This window comes from Scardinius erythrophthalmus, assembly GCF_964197995.2.
Source record: "Scardinius erythrophthalmus genome assembly, chromosome: 14".
Lineage (NCBI taxonomy): Eukaryota > Metazoa > Chordata > Actinopteri > Cypriniformes > Leuciscidae > Scardinius > Scardinius erythrophthalmus.
In genome coordinates, this window is record NC_138234.1 from 27,056,898 (window position 1) to 27,079,773 (window position 22,876).

At 38.8% G+C, this 22,876-nt stretch overlaps 4 protein-coding genes across 5 annotated transcripts; 1 reads left to right on the forward strand and 3 right to left on the reverse strand.

The window, feature by feature from the left end:
* Positions 1–713: 713 nt before the first annotated feature.
* wdr83 (WD repeat domain containing 83) lies at positions 714–3,544 on the reverse strand. Its single transcript, XM_081383894.1, has 9 exons — positions 3,307–3,544; positions 2,687–2,807; positions 2,504–2,609; positions 2,314–2,362; positions 2,084–2,210; positions 1,935–2,002; positions 1,734–1,842; positions 1,065–1,179; positions 714–976 (listed from the first exon to the last, which is right to left on the reverse strand). Exons 1-9 carry the CDS (start codon positions 3,407–3,409, stop codon positions 818–820), a joined length of 957 nt encoding a protein of 318 aa, XP_081240020.1. The 5' UTR covers positions 3,410–3,544; the 3' UTR covers positions 714–817.
* Positions 3,545–3,846: 302 nt separating this feature from the next.
* On the reverse strand, positions 3,847–6,948 carry sde2 (SDE2 telomere maintenance homolog (S. pombe)). 2 transcript variants are annotated; one of them, XM_081385398.1, is made up of 8 exons: positions 6,753–6,947; positions 6,496–6,613; positions 6,040–6,151; positions 5,753–5,922; positions 5,343–5,448; positions 4,742–5,228; positions 4,505–4,648; positions 3,847–4,426 (listed from the first exon to the last, which is right to left on the reverse strand). In XM_081385398.1, the coding sequence occupies exons 1-8, from the start codon at positions 6,852–6,854 to the stop codon at positions 4,211–4,213; spliced, it is 1,455 nt and encodes a 484-aa protein (XP_081241524.1). In that variant the 5' UTR covers positions 6,855–6,947; the 3' UTR covers positions 3,847–4,210. The 2 variants fall into 2 exon arrangements, with proteins under 2 accessions (XP_081241524.1, XP_081241523.1); XM_081385397.1 differs by having other exon boundaries at positions 4,505–5,228; positions 6,753–6,948.
* Positions 6,949–7,767: 819 nt separating this feature from the next.
* mrps28 (mitochondrial ribosomal protein S28) lies at positions 7,768–8,530 on the forward strand. The gene has a single exon (XM_081383910.1). The coding sequence runs from the start codon at positions 7,773–7,775 to the stop codon at positions 8,322–8,324; it is 552 nt and encodes a 183-aa protein (XP_081240036.1). The 5' UTR covers positions 7,768–7,772; the 3' UTR covers positions 8,325–8,530.
* Positions 8,531–9,138: 608 nt separating this feature from the next.
* On the reverse strand, positions 9,139–21,361 carry capn1b (calpain 1, (mu/I) large subunit b; the record flags this gene model as incomplete). The annotated part of the gene is made up of 21 exons (XM_081383837.1): positions 9,139–9,868; positions 9,966–10,024; positions 10,110–10,223; positions 12,310–12,388; positions 12,480–12,548; positions 12,675–12,739; positions 12,834–12,891; positions 12,972–13,037; positions 13,692–13,731; positions 13,901–14,112; positions 14,498–14,509; positions 14,610–14,779; positions 14,861–15,021; positions 17,493–17,567; positions 17,651–17,736; positions 17,823–17,906; positions 18,018–18,186; positions 18,259–18,392; positions 18,472–18,590; positions 20,416–20,485; positions 21,116–21,361. The coding sequence occupies 21 exons, from the start codon at positions 21,359–21,361 to the stop codon at positions 9,842–9,844; spliced, it is 2,115 nt and encodes a 704-aa protein (XP_081239963.1). The 3' UTR covers positions 9,139–9,841.
* Positions 21,362–22,876: the final 1,515 nt, after the last annotated feature.

A 22,876-nucleotide genomic window follows, 5' to 3' on the forward strand; every position in this document is an offset into this window, starting at 1 on the left:
ACCAACCTCCTGCAGAGCGGCACCCTTCAATACACCGGCCCCTGGCACCATCAGCCCTGCTGTCGCCCCACACACCACGAGGACATAGCCTTCCTCGACAACCTCCATCGCTGGCACAAAGTGGAGAAACTCTCCGCCGCTGCATGTGTGTGTATGGGGTAGAGACAGCCCAAATCTGGCTACCGTCTGCTTACCCTATTGGTTTAGAGACTGTACGAATAGTGCCTTGAATTTAAATAAAAGGCTGTTTAAGGTACTTTATTCAGGAAGAAATAATATGTATGTACTGAAATGTATTAAGTTGTATATGTTGCTTTCTCTGATGACATGGCTTATTCGGCTATAATTGAGTCTAAAAGTTTAGTTTTGGTTAATGGCAACACAATACTGTGTTTGAATGGCCAATTCTGAGTCAAGACTGATTCCATCCAAACCAAAAATGTAAAATATTTATGTGCTTATAAATTATTTATTTATTTGAAACCCATTTTTACTGCCAAATAAATTATTGTTCATCTTTATTTTATTTTGCTGCTTGTAAATATGTAAAGTCCTGATTAAATATGCAAACAAAAGTTGTTGTGCTCGTTTTGTTGTAACTACACTTTTTTTTTACAATAATGAACTAACGACATAAAAGTATGATCACATAAAAACATCCTAAAATTATATAAAAAATACATTATAAAAACTTTAATTTTTTACTTTTTTTAATTTCTTTTTATATTAACATACAAAAATATGTATGACACAATCAAAATGATACAAAATAGTGATTTGAATGAGTCCTGCTCATGTGTTTGGTGTTCAACACACACTACTCAGCTTTGACGCCATCCACAGCTGGATCCTCTGGCTCCGCCCCCCATACCTGAACACACCCCTCCATTGAAGTCAAAAGGCGGGGCTCCGTTGGGTGAAAGGACAGCGATTGGACGACAGCTTTCCCAACAGGCAGCTTTAAAGTCAGGGAGCCCTACAAGGGTAGATTGCAGCTTTACATATTCAACTTGACATTATGTCACAGCATTGGCTCTGTGGGTCATGTGACTTATTCTGCTCACCTCCACCAGATCCCAGAAGTAAACATGACCATCTTCTGAACAGCTCAGAACATGTGTGTCTTTATCAGACAGACAGCAGTCAAGCTTATAGCCTTTATTGACATGACCGGAGTACCTGTGAAGAGACACCACAGAAACACGTCAAACTGAAGTGATAATAGTACATTATTGTAGTGTAGTATTTACTGTTCCATTTAACTAACATTTTTAACATGAATTAAATGAACTGTTTTAGAAAATTAATTGACAGTTGGAAATGTGATTACTTTATTTCACTGTCATGTTTAATCATGCTTTTAAACTGTTTTCAATAATGCATTTATTTGTTATTATGAAAAGTGATTTATTTATTTGACTATGTTTAACTAAGCTTTTAAACATGAATTAAATAAACTATTTTAAATATGCATATTTATTCTTTTGAAAAGTTAATTTTTTGGGGTTTGTCAAATTTAATTGATTAATTTAAAGACATTTTAAGTGTGCAATTATTATTATTTATTTGTCAATTTTAAAAGTTAGGTTTAATATCCATTTTTATTTGTGAAAATAAAGTTATCCATATACTTTACTCATAAAAGCCGAATGAATCGTGGCAACTAGCATTGTTTTAAAAGAAAATCTAGTTTAATTGTACTTGTGTAGTAGTTTGATCTGTGTTGTACATACTCTCCCAGCATCTCCCCTGAGCTTTTGTCCAACAGGCGCACCGTAGAGTCCAAACTGGAGCTAAGTGTGCACTGACCGTCCCGACTGAAACACACACAAGTGATGGGACCTGTGGAGCACAAATACACACAACAAAAGCATGTTAGACATCACACAGTACAAAACATGTATTTTTATTCCCTCATGTGTGATAAAACTCACTTCCAATGAAATCGACATGAAGCTGCCCCATTCTTAGGTCATAACGCCTCACTCTTCCATCCACAGACCTGATAAACAACAAACTTCAGTTCCACACTCTAATTCTCACATCATATCCTACAGTAAGATGAGTTTAGTTTGGTTCTGACCCAGTCAAAAGCTCATGCTCTGACACTTTTAGGCTGCTGATGCCATCCCGAGCCTCGTCCAGGATCTGGATCGGCTCCATCCGTCTGGATCTAGTGTCCCAGCATCGTACTGTCCCATCAATGGAGCCTGAAGCATTAAGAAGTAACTTAGTCACAGTGAGATTGAGATTGGACTGCAGCTATTCCCATAATCAATTATGATTAAATCAATTTCATAACGCCTGACCCACCTGACAGCATCACAGTAGCCTCCTCATTAAACTGCACACAGTTCACTTTCTAGGGAATGAGCATAACATTGAAAACAAAAGACATTTTAGTGAAAAAATCATCATTTATTTACAATTATATACTGCAATTATCTTAGCAAACTCAAATAATAAAGGCAGTATAATATCGTGGCGGGGAATGCGGTGTTACCCCTGCGTGCCCGCGAAGTTTGCGCGTCACCTGTCCAGACCCCACATCCCACAGAATGACGGTTTTATCCGAGCTGCACGAACACAGCTGACTGTTGTCATAAGAACTGCGAAAAGAAAGTGAAATTAACACAAACCTAACACAGTAGTGATGATATTTTAATGTGATGTATGTAAGATATACCAGTCCACGTCCAGCACTTCATATCCGTGACCGGTGTAAGTCTTCAGCAGAGTCCCTCGACTCACACTCCAAAGCTTCAGAGATTTATCACCGCCACAGGTCAGCAGATAATTCCCATCAGCTGGAAGAACATGTAATAAATGATAGGTGGTTACAGGTCTGATATTACTGGTGTTCCCCAGGGCTCAGTCTTGGTCTCAGTCTCTTACTCTTTCATATTTATCTATCACCACTTGGTCCTTTGTTGTGATCTCTTGGCCTCCATCACTTTTATGCTGATGATACGCAGATTTATATACACTCAAAATCTTGACGGTGAGTAGGCTAAGCAATGACAAAAAAAAAAAAAAACCATTTTTGAGTGAAACAACAGCGTCACGCAGTACCTGTTACTTTTCTCAACGTGGCCAATCAGAATCGCTAGTACTAGAGATAAGACTGTGAGGTACAAATCTTTAGAAATTAACATATTCAAAAGACTATACTTAGTGTATAGGTCTCCAACAAAGCGATAAAATGAAATTGAAATATGCGACCCGTCATGAACCTTCTTGAGATAGACGGCTGTTTGTTTTAAGGTTAAAAAAGCAGATAGTTCGCTCAACAGTGCGGGCTCTTACCGTTGAAGCGCACGGCTCTCACGGCGCCCTGCTGACAGTCGACAGTCCGCAGGAGAAGCTGCGGCAGCTGAGGAGCCTGAGGACGGGGCTGGGGGAAAGCCATGACTCTAGCTGAACATATTTACTAAAAAATACATATTGAAGCGGTTACACTACGATAAACCCAGAACTACTCCACATAAAACACAGTTTTCTTCAGCGGAATGTATGTTGATAAACGGTGCTCATTATCGCCATCTGATGTGTCGGAAGACGCACGTTCTTGAGAATACTACGCTAAAACATTTTTGTTCGTTAGTTTATTTCGGAGGTTTAAATATGTATTTTTTAATTTCATGTTTTTCATTATAACTATTTCATAAGTTATCATGTGCATGTGATGGAAAATGCATCTAAATATACTCAATATTAATGAAACCCAATAACGGAAGCCAGATTTGATGCACCTTCCTAGTCATTTTTATGACCAGAACGAAAGGTTCTTTTCACATTCATGACACACAATGACAGTGTGTAGTAATAAATAAAAAGGACACAAAATTGTGCAACAATATTTTACTCAACCATAAAGTCAAGAGCAAAATGGACCATGATCACATATACAATCAAATACTGTGCAATGTGAACAAACTGTTGGCTAAAAATCACTGGATTGCCACCCACATCATAAACGTGACTGATTTCCAGTACATATCTGTATGAATCAAAATAGCTATTTACAATGACTAAGTAATCAAAGAAGTTATGGTACATGTCGCGTAAAAAGTTAGCCTGAGTCTCAGCTTAAGTAACTTGTAATGTTTTACTAACAGAAAAAGACATCTGAATTGTTATCAGCATCTACAGACATTACAAGAAAAGCAAAACGGAGGTCAAAATCAGTTGGTGGTTTAGGAAAAGCACGTTATTTCTTCTTGCCCTTGCTGGCTTTGGCCAAGAGCGCAGGGTCAATCTGATCTGCAGCCAGTCCTCTGACGGAGAACAGACGCGCAGCCCGTTCCTGCAGGGTTCCTCCACACTTCATCCCTCGTTCCATCAGCTCTTTCTTCAGCCGCTCCAGACCCAAAGCCTCCAGCTGCTCCGGCCCACTCGCAGAGAGCAGATCCAGCGGACCCTCCGCCTGAACAGAGAGGTCAGGATTATCAAACAAAAAAACATTTCCAACAGGAACAACCACATCAGAAGTAGAAGATCTCACCACTTCCAGCGCCTGACTGCTCTCGGCTGGGCCGCTCTGTGCTTCTGCTGGCGCAACCTGCAACTTCTCTTCGGTGCTGGTGTTTTGGCAGATATCAACCTGCAACTTCTCCTCTTCGGTGCTGCTGTTTTGACTGATGTCATCCTGCAACTTCTCTTCTCCAGTGCCACTGTTTTGGCTGATGTCAACGTGCATCTTCTCCTCCTCTTTGGTGCTGCAGTTTTTAACGATGTCAACCTGCAACTTCTCCTCTTCGGTGCTGGTGTTTTGGCTGATATCATCCTGCAACTTCTCTTCTCCAGTGCCACTGTTTTGGCTGATGTCAACGTGCATCTTCTCCTCCTCTTTGGTGCTGCAGTTTTTAACGATGTCAACCTGCATCTTCTCCTCTTCGGTGTTGTCGTTTTGGCTGATGTCAATCTGCAACTTCTCTTCTGTGCCACTGTTTTGGCTGATATCAGCTGTATGTTCCTTCTCTGCCTCCTTCTGCTCCTCTTCCTGGCTGTGTGTTGGGGAGCTTGTTGAACTCGAGGAGGAGCTGCTGGTGCTGCTGGGCTGGTCCTGAGGTTCTGTCCTGTCACTCCCCCTGGTGGTTGAAGCCGGCTTAGGTTTGGGGACATCCGAACTACAGGAAGCCCCAGAGGTGGATGGAGAGGCCTCGCTGTCACTGTCATCACTTCCTTCACCAGAGCTGCCCGTGTCTTCCAGTTCTCCAATGCCAGACCTAATGGATTAAAGAAGGCATATTGCAGGATTTGAAATTGTAGGATTTGAATTTCATCTTTGTAGTTCATCTACATTTCCTTTATTGCCCACAACACATGTGAAATAATCTCACCAGAAACATTTCTTCTTTGCTTTCTTTTGGCCGTCGGTTGGTGACGGACGCTTGCGGCTCGGTTTCTCGTCCGCCTGAACGAGACCACTAGAGGAAGCCTGCATGCCTAAACAGTAGAGAAGTTTATTTTCAACTTTTACCTTTACTGTCAAGAATTAGGGATAGGGGATATATTTAACATTTATAAAATGCAATATTACACACATACATACATACATACATGAACCTGATTTGCAATAGGGGGTTGGATAATTTTAATTACAACTGTGTGTATATATATATATATATATATATATATATATATATATATATATATATATATGTTTATAAATATTCATAATTCTTCTATGTAAATGTAATGTATTCTAGGCTAGCACATGGAATTTGAACACAGAAAATCACCAAGTTACCTTTCAATACAGAGTCCTCCAGTCTCTCTGAGAGGTCGTGGCACTGCTGTTCATAATTCGTGTCAGTGAAATAATGTTTTGGCTCAGCCAATTTCCTCTGAATCCGCTCCAGACGACGCTGCTCCTTTTCCGCCTCTCGGTCGGATTGCTTTTTCAACCACTCTGCCATTCTGCACAAATAAATATTCACTTACTCATACAATCATACAAGCCAGATGTGATGCAGCTTATGAAAATTATAATCAAACAAGCATGCAAAAAATGATTATGGTATTAATCAGCATTACTCTTTCTCATGATTGACGTCTCGAAGTCTTCTCCCACTCAGATCTCTGCAGGCCTCGCGGTTCGTGGTCTTTTCGATTTGTGCACCGAGGGCCCTCAACATAGAGCCAAATCCTACAAAAATATGAGTTTAAAACATCTCTATAACTTTTAAATGTTCAAGACGTTATATAAGTATTTTCTACAACAAAATAAAATCTAACAGAATCATAATCTAGCACCAAGAATTAAAAAATAAAATACAAAATAATAATACAATTAAAAATACCACCATTTGGGATTGGTTCCAAATAATAACAAATTAATTCCATTCCCATTTTATAGTCGTGGACAAATTGACACCAAAGAAGACCCGAATCATTACATTACAATATAAATCTATAAAACAATCAGCCAAATATCAAAAGCCTATCATATTGTAATATTTACAGACTTAAGACTCGTCTGGTTAACGTTACCTCCTTTGCCTCCTCGCAACCGAGGCTCCAGACGGTACACAACTCCAGACTGAAGCGGGTCTTCACTGCCAGAGACGCGGCCATTACTCTTCACATAGAAATCCGTACAACAGACGCCCTGAGAGAAAATAAATACATACTTTAGGAAACTTTAATCATCATCAAAATCACATTGAACCATCAGCAGCGAGAGAGAGTAACGTTACAGCACAACTTGAGTTCGTATCGCATTAACGTTCGGCTAATGATAGACTCACCTCTTTAACGGCAAAATGAGTGATAAGATCGCTGACAGTCGAATCCGGGCCGACAGTTAGGTTAATAAACCTTAAATTCGGTGAAATTACGAAGAGCTCCATGTTTTCTTCTCCTCTGTTTGTTCTCGAAGATGTGCTTATAAACTTCCGGTAAAAGCCGTGACGTACAACTGCATTGACTCATCTACGGAAGCCGAGAGAACTTTCCAAATCGTAGTAAATATAAAAGTCTTTTTTATACAAAATAAATTGAGCTATATATATATATGAAGAGTTCAGATGCAAAAGCCTCTAAGTGCCATCTGAAATTTTCTTCTGGAATGATCATTTTTATAAAGCTTGTATATTTAAGTTCAGTAATTTCACTTAAATGACAATTAATAGGTAATTGTTATTGCCATTTAAGTGAAATTACTTAACTTAAATATACAAGCTTGATAAAAATGATCATTCTAGAAGAAAATTTCAGATGGCACTTAGAGGCTTTTGCATCTGAACTATATACTATACTGTATATATAATTATAGCTATATATAATTTATTAATATATGTCATATTTGATGTTTAATATAATATTTATATGAAATATTTTTTTAAAAAATATGTAATGTTTAATTTATTTATTATTTTATTATATTATATTTTTGTGCTTTTCATTTCTAGTTATTTGTACTATATTAAGTCTGTACATAATCTTTTTGTGATGTGATAACTCAAAAATGCCCTAAGAATAACTGAACCAAAATACATTTTATATTTTTTATGTGTAAATGATGATTTAAATAAATTACATAACTCACTGGTATAGGCCTAAATCACAGAGCCCCCTATATATATATAAACACAAACTTTTATGTTAGATGATTAATAACATTTTAGCATAGTATGAGCATCATAAATCCAAAAGCACCATGCTAGAATCTCACTTTGTTCCTCATTTCCCATGAAAATCCCACTTTCTCATGTATGCTCTTATTTTGAAATGCTCCCTGCGTTTTCTGCTCCTTATGACGTTTCAACATGGCGTCGCTCTGCAAGGTGATGTTCAACGTGAGTTCCAGATCATCTTTCCTGCCAAAACACAGCGTTTTAGCCACGCTCCGATCATTATACAGCTCAGACGCGAGCGGAGGAGAGGATGAGTCGCCCGAGAGGGTGAAGAGCGGGTTTGCAGCCGCATATGATCTGCACTCGGACCTGCGGCAGAGCGGCGACCGGAGCGCAGCGGCGCGGAGGAGCTCCAGGGACGAGACCTCCTTCACATCGCTCCTGCGACACTCCCCGCTCATGCAGATGGGTCCCGCGAAAGACAAGATCGTCATCGGGAAAATCTTTCACGTCGTCAATGATGATCTATATATCGATTTCGGCGGGAAGTTCCACTGTGTGTGCAGGAGGCCCCCGGCGCCGGACGGGCTGAAGTACCAGAGGGGCAGCAGGGTGAGACTGAGGCTGGAGGACCTGGAGTTGACCTCGCGGTTCCTGGGAGCGACCAGCGACACGACGCTGCTGGAGGCGGACGCCACACTGCTGGGACTGATGGAGAGCAAAGACACCAAGACCAAGGAATAGTTGCCACGGACAACACTGAGATTGAACTTTGTGTGTGTGTGATTGGACACTGTAATGTTTGAGATATATAAAATTTAAAATCGAACTGATTTCGATCATTGTTTATTAATGTCTGAGGCCCTAAATATATATACAATAACAAAAAAAAAAAAATATATATATAATAGGGCTGTCAAAAGATTAATCGCGATTAATCGCATCCAAAATAAAAGTTTGTGTTTACATAATATGTGTGTGTGTACTGTGTATAATTATTTTGTATATATAAATACACACACATGCATGTATATATTTAAGAAATATTTGCATGAATATACTGTATATATTTATATTTAATTTATATTATATATGAATATAATTTTTATATATACAAATTTAATTATACACAGTACACACACATATATTATTTAAACACAAACTTTTATTTTGGATGTGATTAATCGCGATTAATCTTTTGACAGCCCTAATATATAATTATTATTATTATTTTATATATACACACATTCACAGTCTTTTCAAAATCACAATATGGTTATTTATGTTACAATTATTCAAATGATCTGTGAATGTTACTGATTGAGCAAAATGGAGCAAATCACCCTTTGATTGTAATGGTGCTTCAAATAGCCTAACTGTTGTATTAATTACATCGTTACACCAGTAGGTGGCGACAAGTTAATGTTAAAACAATTATTTGTCATTGAATCATTCACTCAAGAGATTTGTTCAATAACGCGGATTCATTCAATAATGAAAGAAGTGAAGTATTTACAAGGGAAATTAAATAATCATTTTTAAATAGACAGCAGCTATTACAATTTTGTCAGAACCTCTAGTAAATTACGTTATTTTGTTCAGTTGTCTGTTCAGAATTGAAATCTATTTGAAACCCCCAAAATTAGCGGTTCTCAATTTATACAGAATCATGTAAATATAGCCATTAAAAACATAACATGCCAATAAGTTAAATTTAACCTTTATTTTCACTTCATAATAAGCAGCATAAAAGGATCTAGTGTAGCACAATTCCCTGAACATCCTATAAGAACATAAGTTATTTTTATATAGATAATAATTGCACAGCAAATCACAGTGATCATAAATTCTAACAAAATCATATACGAACAAAATCAATTTCTGAATCTCAAGTAAAACGTTTCTTTAAATATCAAGGCTGTAATGGTGCAAACTTCAGAATGCTAAGTTAAGCTACATATGCAAGGTACAATAAAATATATCCTACAGCATAAGGTTAGTCGCATGCAGTTAAGAATAAAGCGGTTATATATATATTCATTTACATTTAGTGGTTTATAATTGATAAAAGCAATTTGCATACTGAGGTGTCCTGTTTTAATCAAAAAGCATAGTGTCATAAGCTGATGTGATGGTTATGTTGGATGTGTTTTAAGGCAGTATTGTATTGGCATCTTTGGGTGTGTAATGGCTTAAAGCTGCGGTTGAGGGGGTGTGATTTCGGCCCTTCTAGTCCAGCATGATATGATCTTCTTCACACATCAACCACACATGGTCATGTACAGCCACTGTTAGGGACAACAAGAGGGTTAACAAATTAATTTCTTTTATATACAATATTTAGACTTAACAGATAATTAACAACATAGGAGACACTTTACTCACCTCGCTAATATTGAGTTCTGCGATGCCTGACCCCTCTCTATCCAGCTCTCTAAAAGACCCTGTTGAATATGACAGTCAATGAGATATTCTAGAGGAATATTAGCGAATAAATGATACAAATAAATAGATATGTAAATGACATACTGAACATGGTCTCCAGTTTGACCAGGCAACAGACAAAGTTGTCGAAGTCAATTGTATCTCCTTCGGAATATCGTGCCACCAGTATCTGATGAAGCTTGTTATTCAGTTTAAAACCTTAGGACAAGAAAATAGGCAGTGGTAAAACGATAGATTTTCACTGATTAAACACGCATTTAATAGGAATGATCCTAATATATGTTCTTAAAATCCCAAAATAGATTGATTCACAGTGGCTGCATAAAAACGTATTTGTAAACTTGATGAGGTGGTTCACTCTTGGGAATCAAAAATATACAGCATTACCCGTTTCATGAACAAATTACTCTTATGAATCGGTTATTTAGTGAATAAAAAACAGAGCAACCTGATGCCTGAAAGAACGACTCTTTTGAACTTATTAACTTTAAAGCATACAGCCTCGATTCCCGAAATCATGTGCAAGTAAAATGGTCACTATAACTGAAATGTATCGAAATGAATCTGATTCAAATCAATTTGTTAAAGACATCTGTAATCGAGATTAAGCATCGGTATCCATACAGATCTTCTGATTCGATTTTGATTCACAAGCTCTTGGTTCAATTCTGGCTCCTATGGAAACTTGTTTCTGCCACGGAATAAAACATTTAAAAGGTAATTGCGACTTTCTCACAATTCTGACTTTTTTCTTGGAATTGCGAGTTTATTGCGCAATTCTCAGAATTGTGATAGGCCAATAAACTTGCAGTTGCTTGTTATAAAGTCAGAATTGCATGAAAGTTGCAATTGTGAGTTATAAAGTCAGTATTGCGTGATATAAATTCGCAATTCTGAGAAAAAAAAGTTTAATAACTTAACATGCAATTGCGAGTTTATTTCACGCAATTCTGACTTTATAACTCGCAACTGCAACTGACGCAATTCTGACTTAACATGCAATTGTGAGTTTATATCACACAATTCTGAATTTATAACTCGTAATTGTGAGTTTATTTCACACAATTCTGAATTTATAACTCGTAATTATGAGTTTATTTCACTCAATTCTGAATTTATAACTCGCAATTGCAACTTTGACGCAATTCTGACTTTATATCATGCAATTGTGAGTTTATATCACACAATTCTGAATTTATAACTCGCTATTGCAACTTTGACGCAATTCTGACTTTATATCATGCAATTGCGAGTTTATATCACACAATTCTGAATTTATAAGTTATAACACAATTGCGAGTTTATATCACACAATTCTGAATTTATAACTCGCTATTGCAACTTTGACGCAATTCTGACTTAATAACATGCAATTGCGAGTTTATATCATACAATTCTGAATTTATAACTCGCTATTGCAACTTTGACGCAATTCTGACTTAATAACATGCAATTGCGAGTTTATATCACACAATTCTGAATTTATAACTCGCTATTGCAACTTTGACGCAATTCTGACTTTATAACATGCAATTGTGAGTTTATTTCACGCAATTCTGAATTTATAACTTGCAATTGCTAGTTTATATCACACAATTCTGAATTTATAACGCACAATTGCGAGTTTATATCTCGCAATTCCAACTTTATATCTCGCAATTCTGACTTTATAACAATTGCGAGTTTATAACACAACATTTTGAATTTAAAACTCGATATTGCAACTTTGACGCAATTCTGACTTAATAACATGCAATTGTGAGTTTATAACTCGCAATTCTGAATTTATAACTCGCAATTGCAAGTTTATATCACACAATTCTGAATTTATAACGCGCAATTGCAAGTTTATATCACACAATTCTGAATTTATAACTCGCAATTGCAAGTTTATATCACACAATTCTGAATTTATAACGCGCAATTGCGAGTTTATATCTCGCAATTCCAACTTTATATCTCGCAATTCTGACTTTATAACACACAATTATGACTTTATATCGCGCAATTGCGACTTTCATGCAATTCTGACTTTATAACTCACAATTGCGAGTTTATATCATGCAATTCGGAGAAAAAAAGTCAGAATTGAGAGATAAAAAGTCGCAATTACCTTTTTTATTTTTTATTCTGTGGCGGAAACAAGCTTCCATAGGTTCCAAATCAGTTTGATTTGATCAAACATCAAGAGCTTGTGAATCAAAATCAAATCAGTATTTGATCTTTAGTCTCTAACCAGGAACATCATAACCACACAAGATTAACATTAAAAACTGATTATTACCAGCTGACTCCACAGCCAGGCGCATTTCATAGGAGCTCATTGTGCCAGATTTATCCAGATCAAACTCTCTGAAAATGCCCTGCAAATGAGATAAACGAGTATGAGTTGCCACCATACTATGTGATGTAGGGAAGGATGTGTGATGATTGATGGACCACTCAGTTTCTCACCAGCCACTTCCTGATTTTATTCCAAAGAATCTGGAACTCCACAATTCCCAGCCGTGCACTGCCATCTTTCTGAGTTCGATCAGTCAAGGCACATTACAGTATAAACTAAATGCGTATTAATAATCTGACGAAACGCATAAATACAGTACGCAATCCAATAAGCTAAGTCGTTAGCATTTCAGAATCAGAGGATACATCCATCAGGCTGACCATGCATCTGCACGACTCCATACTGAACCCGTCTGTCTTTAAGTCCCTGTCTGTAGAACACAGAAGAGCAGAGGTGTTTCTCAAGCACACACAGACACAGACACAGACCAGACGTGAACACTTGAAAACCTCAGCCCAGCTTACGTTTGCTCACCACTCGGTTCAGAATGGTCCTGAGCTCCTGAACTGAAATCTCCATGTCCTACAAGAGAGGTTAGATCAAGATTAATCTAATGGAATACACAATATCATTAATCAAGACACGCATAGAAACATACACACCTCTCCAGACAGCTGAGCAAACATTTTTTTGAAAGAGTTATCAATATTCTCCACTGAAACCTCTTCCTGTGGATAAAACACACATTTATATATCGGATATACTCTGTTCCTTCCTTAAATGTAAGTCTATGTACTTTTGTCCATCTGCAATATGAGAAAAGCATGGAAGCTTGTTTCTGCCATGGAATCAAAAATAAAAAAGGTAATTGCGACTTTTTATCTCACAATTCTGGCATTTTCCTTGCAATTGCAAGTTTACATCTCGTGATTCTTTTCATCAAACTGCGTGATATAAACTTGAAAATTATGACTTTTCTCGCAATTGCGAGTTGGTATCTCACAATTCTGACTTTTTTCTCGCAATCTTTTTTCAGATCTCACAATTCAGAATTACGAGTTTACATCTTGCAATGCAATTCGACTTTTTTCTCTGAATTGTGAGATATAAACTGCCAATTTTTTTCCCTCAGAATTGGACTTTATAACTCGAAATTGCCAGTTTATATTTCACAATTCTGAGAAAAGAAGATATAAACGAGATATAAACTCGCAATTGTGAGAAAAAAAGTTTTGTGAGATTTATATCTCGAAATTCTGACATTAAAACTTGCAATTGCGGCTTTATATCTCGCAATTCTGAGGAAAAAAAGCCAGAATTGCGAAAATTTTTCTTTATTTTTATTTCATGGCGAAAATAAGCTTCTGTAGAAAAGTACTTACTTCATCTTCCAGGTTAAATGAAATCTCATCATCCATTTCGCTAAAAAAAAAGATTTTATTTTAGTTTTCTCCAATATAATGATGCTGCACAATTAAATACAACAAACAGGTGAGTCCAAAAAAAGATAAATAATTAAATATAATCAAAATTTTAAAATACTTATTTATACTACTGGTGTTTGTTGTAGTTGAATGGTCGAGTCACTTACTGAGTTTCTGACTGTTTCTCAGTGAAGACTCGCAGGACGAAGTCAGCCTCTTTTCCAGGCTCAAAAGTGGAAGGGACAATGAGATACTCGCCCGGTGGCAGTTTCAGTCGCGTACTGACCTCTCGCAGATTAATGAAGCTCTCAGACCGCGCACAGGACGATTGACGCAAGAAAAAGTCCTTCTTGAGGTGAACACTCTGGGAGCCACGAAACTAAAAACAGAATAAATACAGTTTTTAACATCACAAGTTATGAATGTAATTTAGAGGTGAAGTCTGTAATTTCTCCACCACCAAACAGATGAAAAAATTATTGTTTTTAAACAGGTTTCCTGAACCCTCCCTGTCTGTCATTGGTCAGTTAAACAGATAGCTCCGCCCCAAACTCACAGCATTGGTTAAGCCGCTGTTACTATGCGGGGCTGGTCAAAATACTCAAACAAACAGAGCAATATTTTAAAAACACCACAGGGACACAGTGTTTATACAATTAGGGGAATATCAACCTAGAAATGACTTAATTAAAAGCCTCTGCAGATTACAAAGTGTTTTATACACTTCACCTTTAGATTCATATAAAACTGAAAAGATGACATACCTCTTCTGGGACCTAAACACATGAAAAAAGACAAGAAATTAGATATGATATAAGTTAACCATGATATCTAACAAAGTCTGTGAGTGTTGTTTCTTCATTTTTGTCCTCAAACCTCATATAAGGCGAAGCCGATGGTGTGCATGTCCTGTCCTTGCTTGCGGTAACGCCGTCTGTCCTTTTGCATCAAGGCCACCATGAATGTGCAGGCCACCTCATCATCCTCAGGATCATCATCTTCCTCCTGTAGCGTGATCTTATATTGAGGATTTATCCAGAATGTATCTGACAAAAGAGACACCAAACTAGATGTGTAATGCAGTATGTTTTAGCTGATGAATAAGTTGCATTGTGAATTAATCTCACTGGGGTGGTTCCTGCAGCCTCCTGCTGTACTTCCTCGCCTCCAGGTGCCATTAAACTTAATCGTGTTCCAGAAATTTAGAGAATCTTCACTCAGAGCATCTGGTGTGAGGTTACAGATCTCCAAACGAGAAAACTGACGTTTGAACTCCTCAAATGACATCCTGATGTGGGCAGAGAAGCAAAGCATCAGTATCACAGCAAAACTCTGTGAAGAAAAAGTATACACAGGAAATAGAAATGATTGAGCTTTTGGAATTGGAGTCGATTCCAAGAACTGATACCAGACTATTTCTCTCGATTTTTGAGAAAAAACACGGCAGATAATGAGCTGCTCACGTATAAATGAACACAGTGCTGCGCTTCACTCCGAAACATGCAACTCGCGCATAAATGAACACAGTGCCGTACTTCACTCCGAAACATGCAACTCGCGTATAAATGAACACAGTTCTGCGCTTCACTTCGAAACATGCAACTCGCGTATAAATGAACACAGTTCTGCGCTTCACTCCGAAACATGCAACTCGCGTATAAATGAACACAGTTCTGCGCTTCACTCCGAAACATGCAACTCGCGTATAAATGAACACAGTGCTGCGCTTCACTCCGAAACATGCAACTCGCGTATAAATGAACACAGTTCTGCGCTTCACTCCGAAACATGCAACTCGCGTATAAATGAACACAGTTCTGCGCTTCACTCCGAAACATGCAACTCGCGTATAAATGAACACAGTGCTGCGCTTCACTCCGAAACATGCAACTCGCGTATAAATGAACACAGTGCTGCGCTTCACTCCGAAACATGCAACTCACGTATAAATGAACACAGTGCTGCGCTTCACTCCGAAACATGCAACTCGCGTATAAATGAACACAGTGCTGCGCTTCACTCCGAAACATGCAACTCGCGTATAAATGAACACAGTTCTGCGCTTCACTCCGAAACATGCAACTCGCGTATAAATGAACACAGTGCTGCGCTTCACTCCGAAACATGCAACTCGCGTATAAATGAACACAGTGCTGCGCTTCACTCCGAAACATGCAACTCGCGTATAAATGAACACAGTGCTGCGCTTCACTCCCAAACATGCAACTCGCGTATAAATGAACACAGTGCTGCGCTTCACTCCGAAACATGCAACTCGCGTATAAATGAACACAGTGCTGCGCTTCACTCCGAAACATGCAACTCGCGTATAAATGAACACAGTTCTGCGCTTCACTCCGAAACATGCAACTCGCGTATAAATGAACACAGTTCTGCGCTTCACTCCGAAACATGCAACTCGCGTATAAATGAACACAGTGCTGCGCTTCACTCCGAAACATGCAACTCGCGTATAAATGAACACAGTGCTGCGCTTCACTCCGAAACATGCAACTCGCGTATAAATGAACACAGTGCTGCGCTTCACTCCGAAACATGCAACTCACGTATAAATGAACACAGTGCTGCGCTTCACTCCGAAACATGCAACTCGCGTATAAATGAACACAGTGCTGCGCTTCACTCCGAAACATGCAACTCGCGTATAAATGAACACAGTGCTGCGCTTCACTCCGAAACATGCAACTCGCGTATAAATGAACACAGTGCTGCGCTTCACTCCGAAACATGCAACTCGCGTATAAATGAACACAGTGCTGCGCTTCACTCCGAAACATGCAACTCGCGTATAAATGAACACAGTGCTGCGCTTCACTCCCAAACATGCAACTCGCGTATAAATGAACACAGTGCTGCGCTTCACTCCGAAACATGCAACTCGCGTATAAATGAACACAGTGCTGCGCTTCACTCCGAAACATGCAACTCGCGTATAAATGAACACAGTTCTGCGCTTCACTCCGAAACATGCAACTCGCGTATAAATGAACACAGTTCTGCGCTTCACTCCGAAACATGCAACTCGCGTATAAATGAACACAGTGCTGCGCTTCACTCCGAAACATGCAACTCGCGTATAAATGAACACAGTGCTGCGCTTCACTCCGAAACATGCAACTCGCGTATAAATGAACACAGTGCTGCGCTTCACTCCGAAACATGCAACTCGCGTATAAATGAACACAGTGCTGCGCTTCACTCCGAAACATGCAACTCGCGTATAAATGAACACAGTGCTGCGCTTCACTCCGAAACATGCAACTCGCGTATAAATGAACACAGTGCTGCGCTTCACTCCGAAACATGCAACTCAAGTATAAATGAACACAGTGCTGCGCTTCACTCCGAAACATGCAACTCGCGTATAAATGAACACAGTGCCGCGCTTCACTCCGAAACATGCAACTCGCGTATAAATGAACACAGTGCCGCGCTTCACTCCGAAACATGCAACTCGCGTATAAATGAACACAGTGCCGCGCTTCACTCCGAAACATGCAACTCGCGTATAAATGAACACAGTGCCGCGCTTCACTCCGAAACATGCAACTCACGTATAAATGAACACAGTGCCGTGCTTCACTCCGAAACATGCAACTCACGTGCTTTGGAGTCGACTCTGGGGTCTGGACTCCCAACATCTCAGAATCAAAGAATCACTTCTTCTTGGAACTAACTCACAGCCCTAATATAGAGCGCATTATCCATAAAGATCAGATTTCTATGCAGGAGATTTACCAAAACTCGCCATCCTCCATGTGGTTGTTCATTTCCTCTCTTTCTGCTGGATCAATTCCATTCCACTCAGAAGAACTGGAAATGAAGTATAAGTGTTATACTTTGAGCATGTCGGGTATAGCAAGTCCATTCAAATTCATTCTGATTGGCTGTCTCACTTGTCACTCCAAGCCCCTGTCCATTCAACTTGCCCCCAAGGGTTTCGGACACGGATCAACCTCTCTCTCCTGCCACGGAAATCCACCTAAAATTAAAACAACAAAAGATTGATGCAAATGATTAAAATTATAAACTAATGAGCTCAAGATACATTTTAGACGTGATCCTGACCTCTCTGAGACCTGTGACGGAGTACGCATGCCCCTTCACCAGCTTCTTAAAGGTCACGGCCTCCATATCAAAGGCACTGGTGATCTACCAGACAAACACACTTAAATCACACAAAAAACTGTCCATCTTTATTTGGATAACTCATAAATGTTGAGTTGTGTCTCCAGGCCTGTAGTAGGTGCTGTTGGGACTCACATCAATGGAGCAGCCCAGCAGTGAGCCTCTCTCCAAGGCTTTGGCAATGATGCGGTGCAAGTCTTTGGGAGCTTTACGCAGTTCGTACATCTCGGCCACTCCACCGGTGAAGTCCTCAAAGCCTTCAGTGGTGGAACCTCCCGACAGAGCTTCATATGAGCCGTTCAGTCTACAGGCACAAACACACATTATGGTCCCTATAAATGCCATATAGAAGAAGAAAAGAGAGGAAGAGACCCACTTGGCATAGGCCTTCTCCAAAAGGGCGCTCCAGAACTCATTTCCCTCTGCTGAGTGAACAAACATTAGCTCTTTATCCTTTACTGGCAATCGGTCATCAATCACAACATCCACCCAGTCGCCAAACTGCCAGAACTGCACAACAAGAAAACAACACACATTAGTGCATGGTAAAGTAAAGAAAAATATAGTTTATTAACAGTTGGCTGTGCACCTGGAAGTGGAAGATGCCGGCATACTCGTCCGTAAAGCTTTGCCCATGAGGTACAACTCTGTGAAGCAGCTTGTCGTTTAAAGTCAGGGACCCAATGGCAGCCAAAAGCCAACAGTCACCTGAGTGGAGAAAAATTACCACAGAAAATACTGTTACTGTATTTCATTTACAGTGGAAGCCTATAGGGCAAGACATTCTGAGGAAAAAAGAACCTTATGTACTATAACAACGCTTATAAGTGAAAACTTCCTCCCCAGTCCAAAAAAAAAAAAAACGTTTATTGAAAGTATTAAATCAGCATTAAACTGAGGCGGCAATAGTTTTTTTCTGCCCTATTGTAGCTTATATCCAAGTAAAATACTTGTACAGCACTTTGGGGCAGTAGTGACTGCTTGTAAATGTGCTTTATAAATAAACTTTGACCTTTGATCTAAAATGGCTTCTCGAAGAGAAAATGTAGGGCGCGACTTTATTTTTGTCAATCAGGAATTTATTGTATGGTTGTGGTTTGCTATTGGTCGATCTCATGTGATTGACAGGTTGCCCCGCCCTCATGCCAGTAAACGCATCATCAGAGAAGAGATGGTGCTGCAAGAGGGAGGAGAGGTTATTTATCATGAGGGCACATGAATTAAAAAAAATGCATTTATAAACAATTTATTAAAGTTTATAAAAGTTTTCAAACCTATTACCCTTATAAAAATGTACCATGGTTAATAAATGCACCATAGTTTTAGCCAAAATACAATTAATAATACAGCTTGTTACTACTTTAATTCAAAATTAAAATTATTCTTCTTCAAAGTTTGAGAAGCTAATTCTGAAGAAACAATAACTAGGATGATAAATATAATGTGTGTACTACAATGACCCATTAGGGGGAGCCCTCCACCCACAGACAAAGAGGGGGAGGAGAATGTGTTTGTTTATGTTTGAGATACTTCCGTACTCTATATTTACTTTGGATGAATGCTGTTTTATCTCAAACACCCTTGGCAAAGCCAAACCCGTTTGTCCGTTTGTCTGAGGAGGCTCAATCTTTTCTATGTGCTAACTGAAAGGTAAAATGCATTTCTGCGATAAGCTTCCCCATCCTACTCCACCCAGTGCTTGTTGTACAAACTTCGGCACTAATGAGTGCACACCCACAGACTCACTCTCCCTCAAACACACACACACACGCTGTGGGCTGTGGGCTGTGGCTTGCAGCCAGCAATGGCAGAGTTCTCTAATGCTACACCCGTGTTTGTGTGACTCACCACTCAGGCATCGTGTTTGAACACTCCCACCAGCCAGGAAACAAACACACACATTCATCTAGCCCTCTAACACACATTTCCTCTTAGAAGCGACATAAAACACTATGCATTGTGATCATAGTAACATAATGAATCAGATTCTGACTAAGTGGGATTTGTCATTAAGTCATTCATAAAACCAACTGTAATAAACCCAAATTATATATGCAGTAAAATCTATCTATCTATCCTTCTATCTATCTATATCTATCTATCTATCTATCGATCTATCTAGCCACCCATTCGTCCTTCTATCCATCCATCCATCCATCCATCGTCCATGTAATATAATATTACATTACATTTACATGTTAATAAAAACATGCTAATGTGCAAATCATGCTAATAGCCTATGCTACGTCCTACCTATGCTTTTATGTCTACAATACATTGATGCATTTCTGCAAATATATGATGTTGAACAAGTTATTTTTCATAAAAATTTGGGAGACATCAGTTTCTTCATTTGTGTGGCAACATTTGACAGCCAGTATGTGTGAAGTTTGTATACATACTCTGTTTTGCTTAGACTTAAGCTGTAGGATCACCCAAACTGCAGTGAAGCACAAATTAATCTTTTGACGCTCGTTAACGTGTGCAAGCACGCACAAACATACACACCCAGGCTCGTATAGTACATACTCACCTAGAGCCCCCTGGCAAATATCTGTCCGAGTGGCTCCGCCAATTATGAACTGAGGATTGTTGGACAGCTCCTGCAAACATTACGCAAGCAAATACACCTCAGCCAAAGTGTGATACTCTCCCAGTCAACCTAATAACACACTTTACGCATGACTACATATCAACCATATCATCAAACATCTTCATCATACGCCTGTGAGATGAACTCAATGTCTCTGTCTTTAATATATGAGATGCAAACAAGTCTATACATATATTGAACAAGTTGGATACTGTCCGTTTGCCAATGAAAATATTGTTTGAGTCTGACAATGATACACAGGCCGAGACAAATATAACACTCCTTGATGATTCAATGACGAAACTTACTTGCTGCTTGTATGAAGTAATGAAACAATTTAAATTAATTAATTAAATGTTTCAGCATATTTACATATGGATATCTCCTTTCCTTTTTTTAGAGAAAAGAGGGAATATTTCATTTTTGCTTGTCCATTACAAAGTAATTTAACTCTCAGTTTCAAATCTGTCTCGGTAATCAGCACCAGATGTTGCATCTTGGTTCTCAGGTGGGACATGAGAGTTCGAGTCTAGCTCAGTCCTTTTTTTCAGTGTCAAAATGTGGCAAAAACATGTTGACTATGCAGTTGTATGTGGTTTCTACCATGCTGCTTGTTTAGATGGTGCTCTGTGACACTCACAGTGGGTCTTATCCACTGCACACCCCGTGTTTTGGAGGAGTTTGGCGCAAGCTCCTTGAAGCCCAGTGACTGGGGCACGGCGGGAAAGCAGGAGTCCTCAAACAGCCTGCCGCTCTCCACACACTCTCTCTTCAGCTCCTCGTAGTCCTGGTTCAGGAACTTGACTGCATTGTCATTGCTTCCCATCCCTTCAGCCTGCAAGCGCTCCTTGTAGATACGCGACGACACTCCTCCAATTGAAAACATACTGTAGCGCACCAAAATAAGGTAGTCATTTAAACACAAAGTAGATCCCATGCCATTTTGTTCCAAACCCGTATCCCACAGTCTCCATTTACTTTCAATATATGGAAAAGATATGCACTTTCTTCAACATTTCTCTGTTTGCAACACAGGTTTGGAACAACAGGGACAATTTTTTGTGAGCTATCGCTTTAAATGATTAGGCTATAGCTCATGGCTCGCTTCTTGTGGGAATCAAACCAGGAACCTCCTGATCACAAGTTCAGAGCTTTAACCGCTACACCAAACAAAAGAGTAAAAGTGTGTGCATATGACTAGAAGCTAGCACAGGAATAGCACCAATCATTCGACAGCACACGTTCAATGTTTCTGAGCGTTTAGCACAAAGTGCTGCTGCTAAAAGCTTATGATGCTTGCTTATGTTCGCTTGTGGTCACCCACTTTGCCATTATTAGTGCAGCAGCATTCATGCGGCTTTTAGTCCAGCGTGCTGAGAGAAATGCCCTCTACAACAGTCACTCGATTAGCGCCATACAGAGGGTGGAGAGAGGTCTACTAATGACTGGCTGATTTCATGTGGTCTTGACTTCTAATAGGGTTAAACATTAGCTCTGCATATGTCCAGACCCTGTTTACCATGATTTCATGGACAATGCAATGTCCATGGAGGGCAGTTCTCTAAGCGTTAGCTAAAGGAAACCTCATGATATAAGATAACTGTTAAATAGTCCATATTTAGGTCATTATCATTCCTTAATTTAAACTGGTACTACAGAAAGACAAGATGGCGAATATACCTTCAGTTCCTTGTGAGGGCCGTGGGCTTGAGGAGAAAAAGGTCATTTAGAAATGTATTGATCAGAAAGAGAAATCAGTTCATGGCTAATTTGCTACCACATGATGAATTCATGTTAACATGGTACAGTGATGCTAACAGAGAGTAATACCATGGTATTTTGATATAGGCCTATACATTGTGTATAGGCTACTGTATATTTGGTTGTCACATTGCAATCCAAAGTACGTATTACTTTGTAACAAAAAATATTAACATGTGATACTTTTTTGTTGCCTGCATATAAGTGTAAATGTACACATAACTGTTAATTTATATATTTATATATTTATATAAGGTTTAAAAGGGCAGTGGATGTTCTCCAAAACATACTCTTGAAACTATACCAAAATGACAAACTTTTAACTAGTCTGTGGATTTTTTCGCGGTGCAGTAGGGCAGATCATGTGGAATGTAAACAGTGGCTACTGATACAATGTCAGCTGACTTAGTGATGTGAAATCAATAGGCCAGACTGAGCATCAGCATTCTAGTGTTTGTTTTAGATGATGAATGAACACACCCTCAAAAACAATTGAACATATTCAACACATATTCACTCATGCTGCATTATATAGTGCTATCAGTTTGTATGTTATTGTAAATTAGTTAATTATATATATATATATATATATATATATATATATATATATATATATATATATATATATATAATATATATA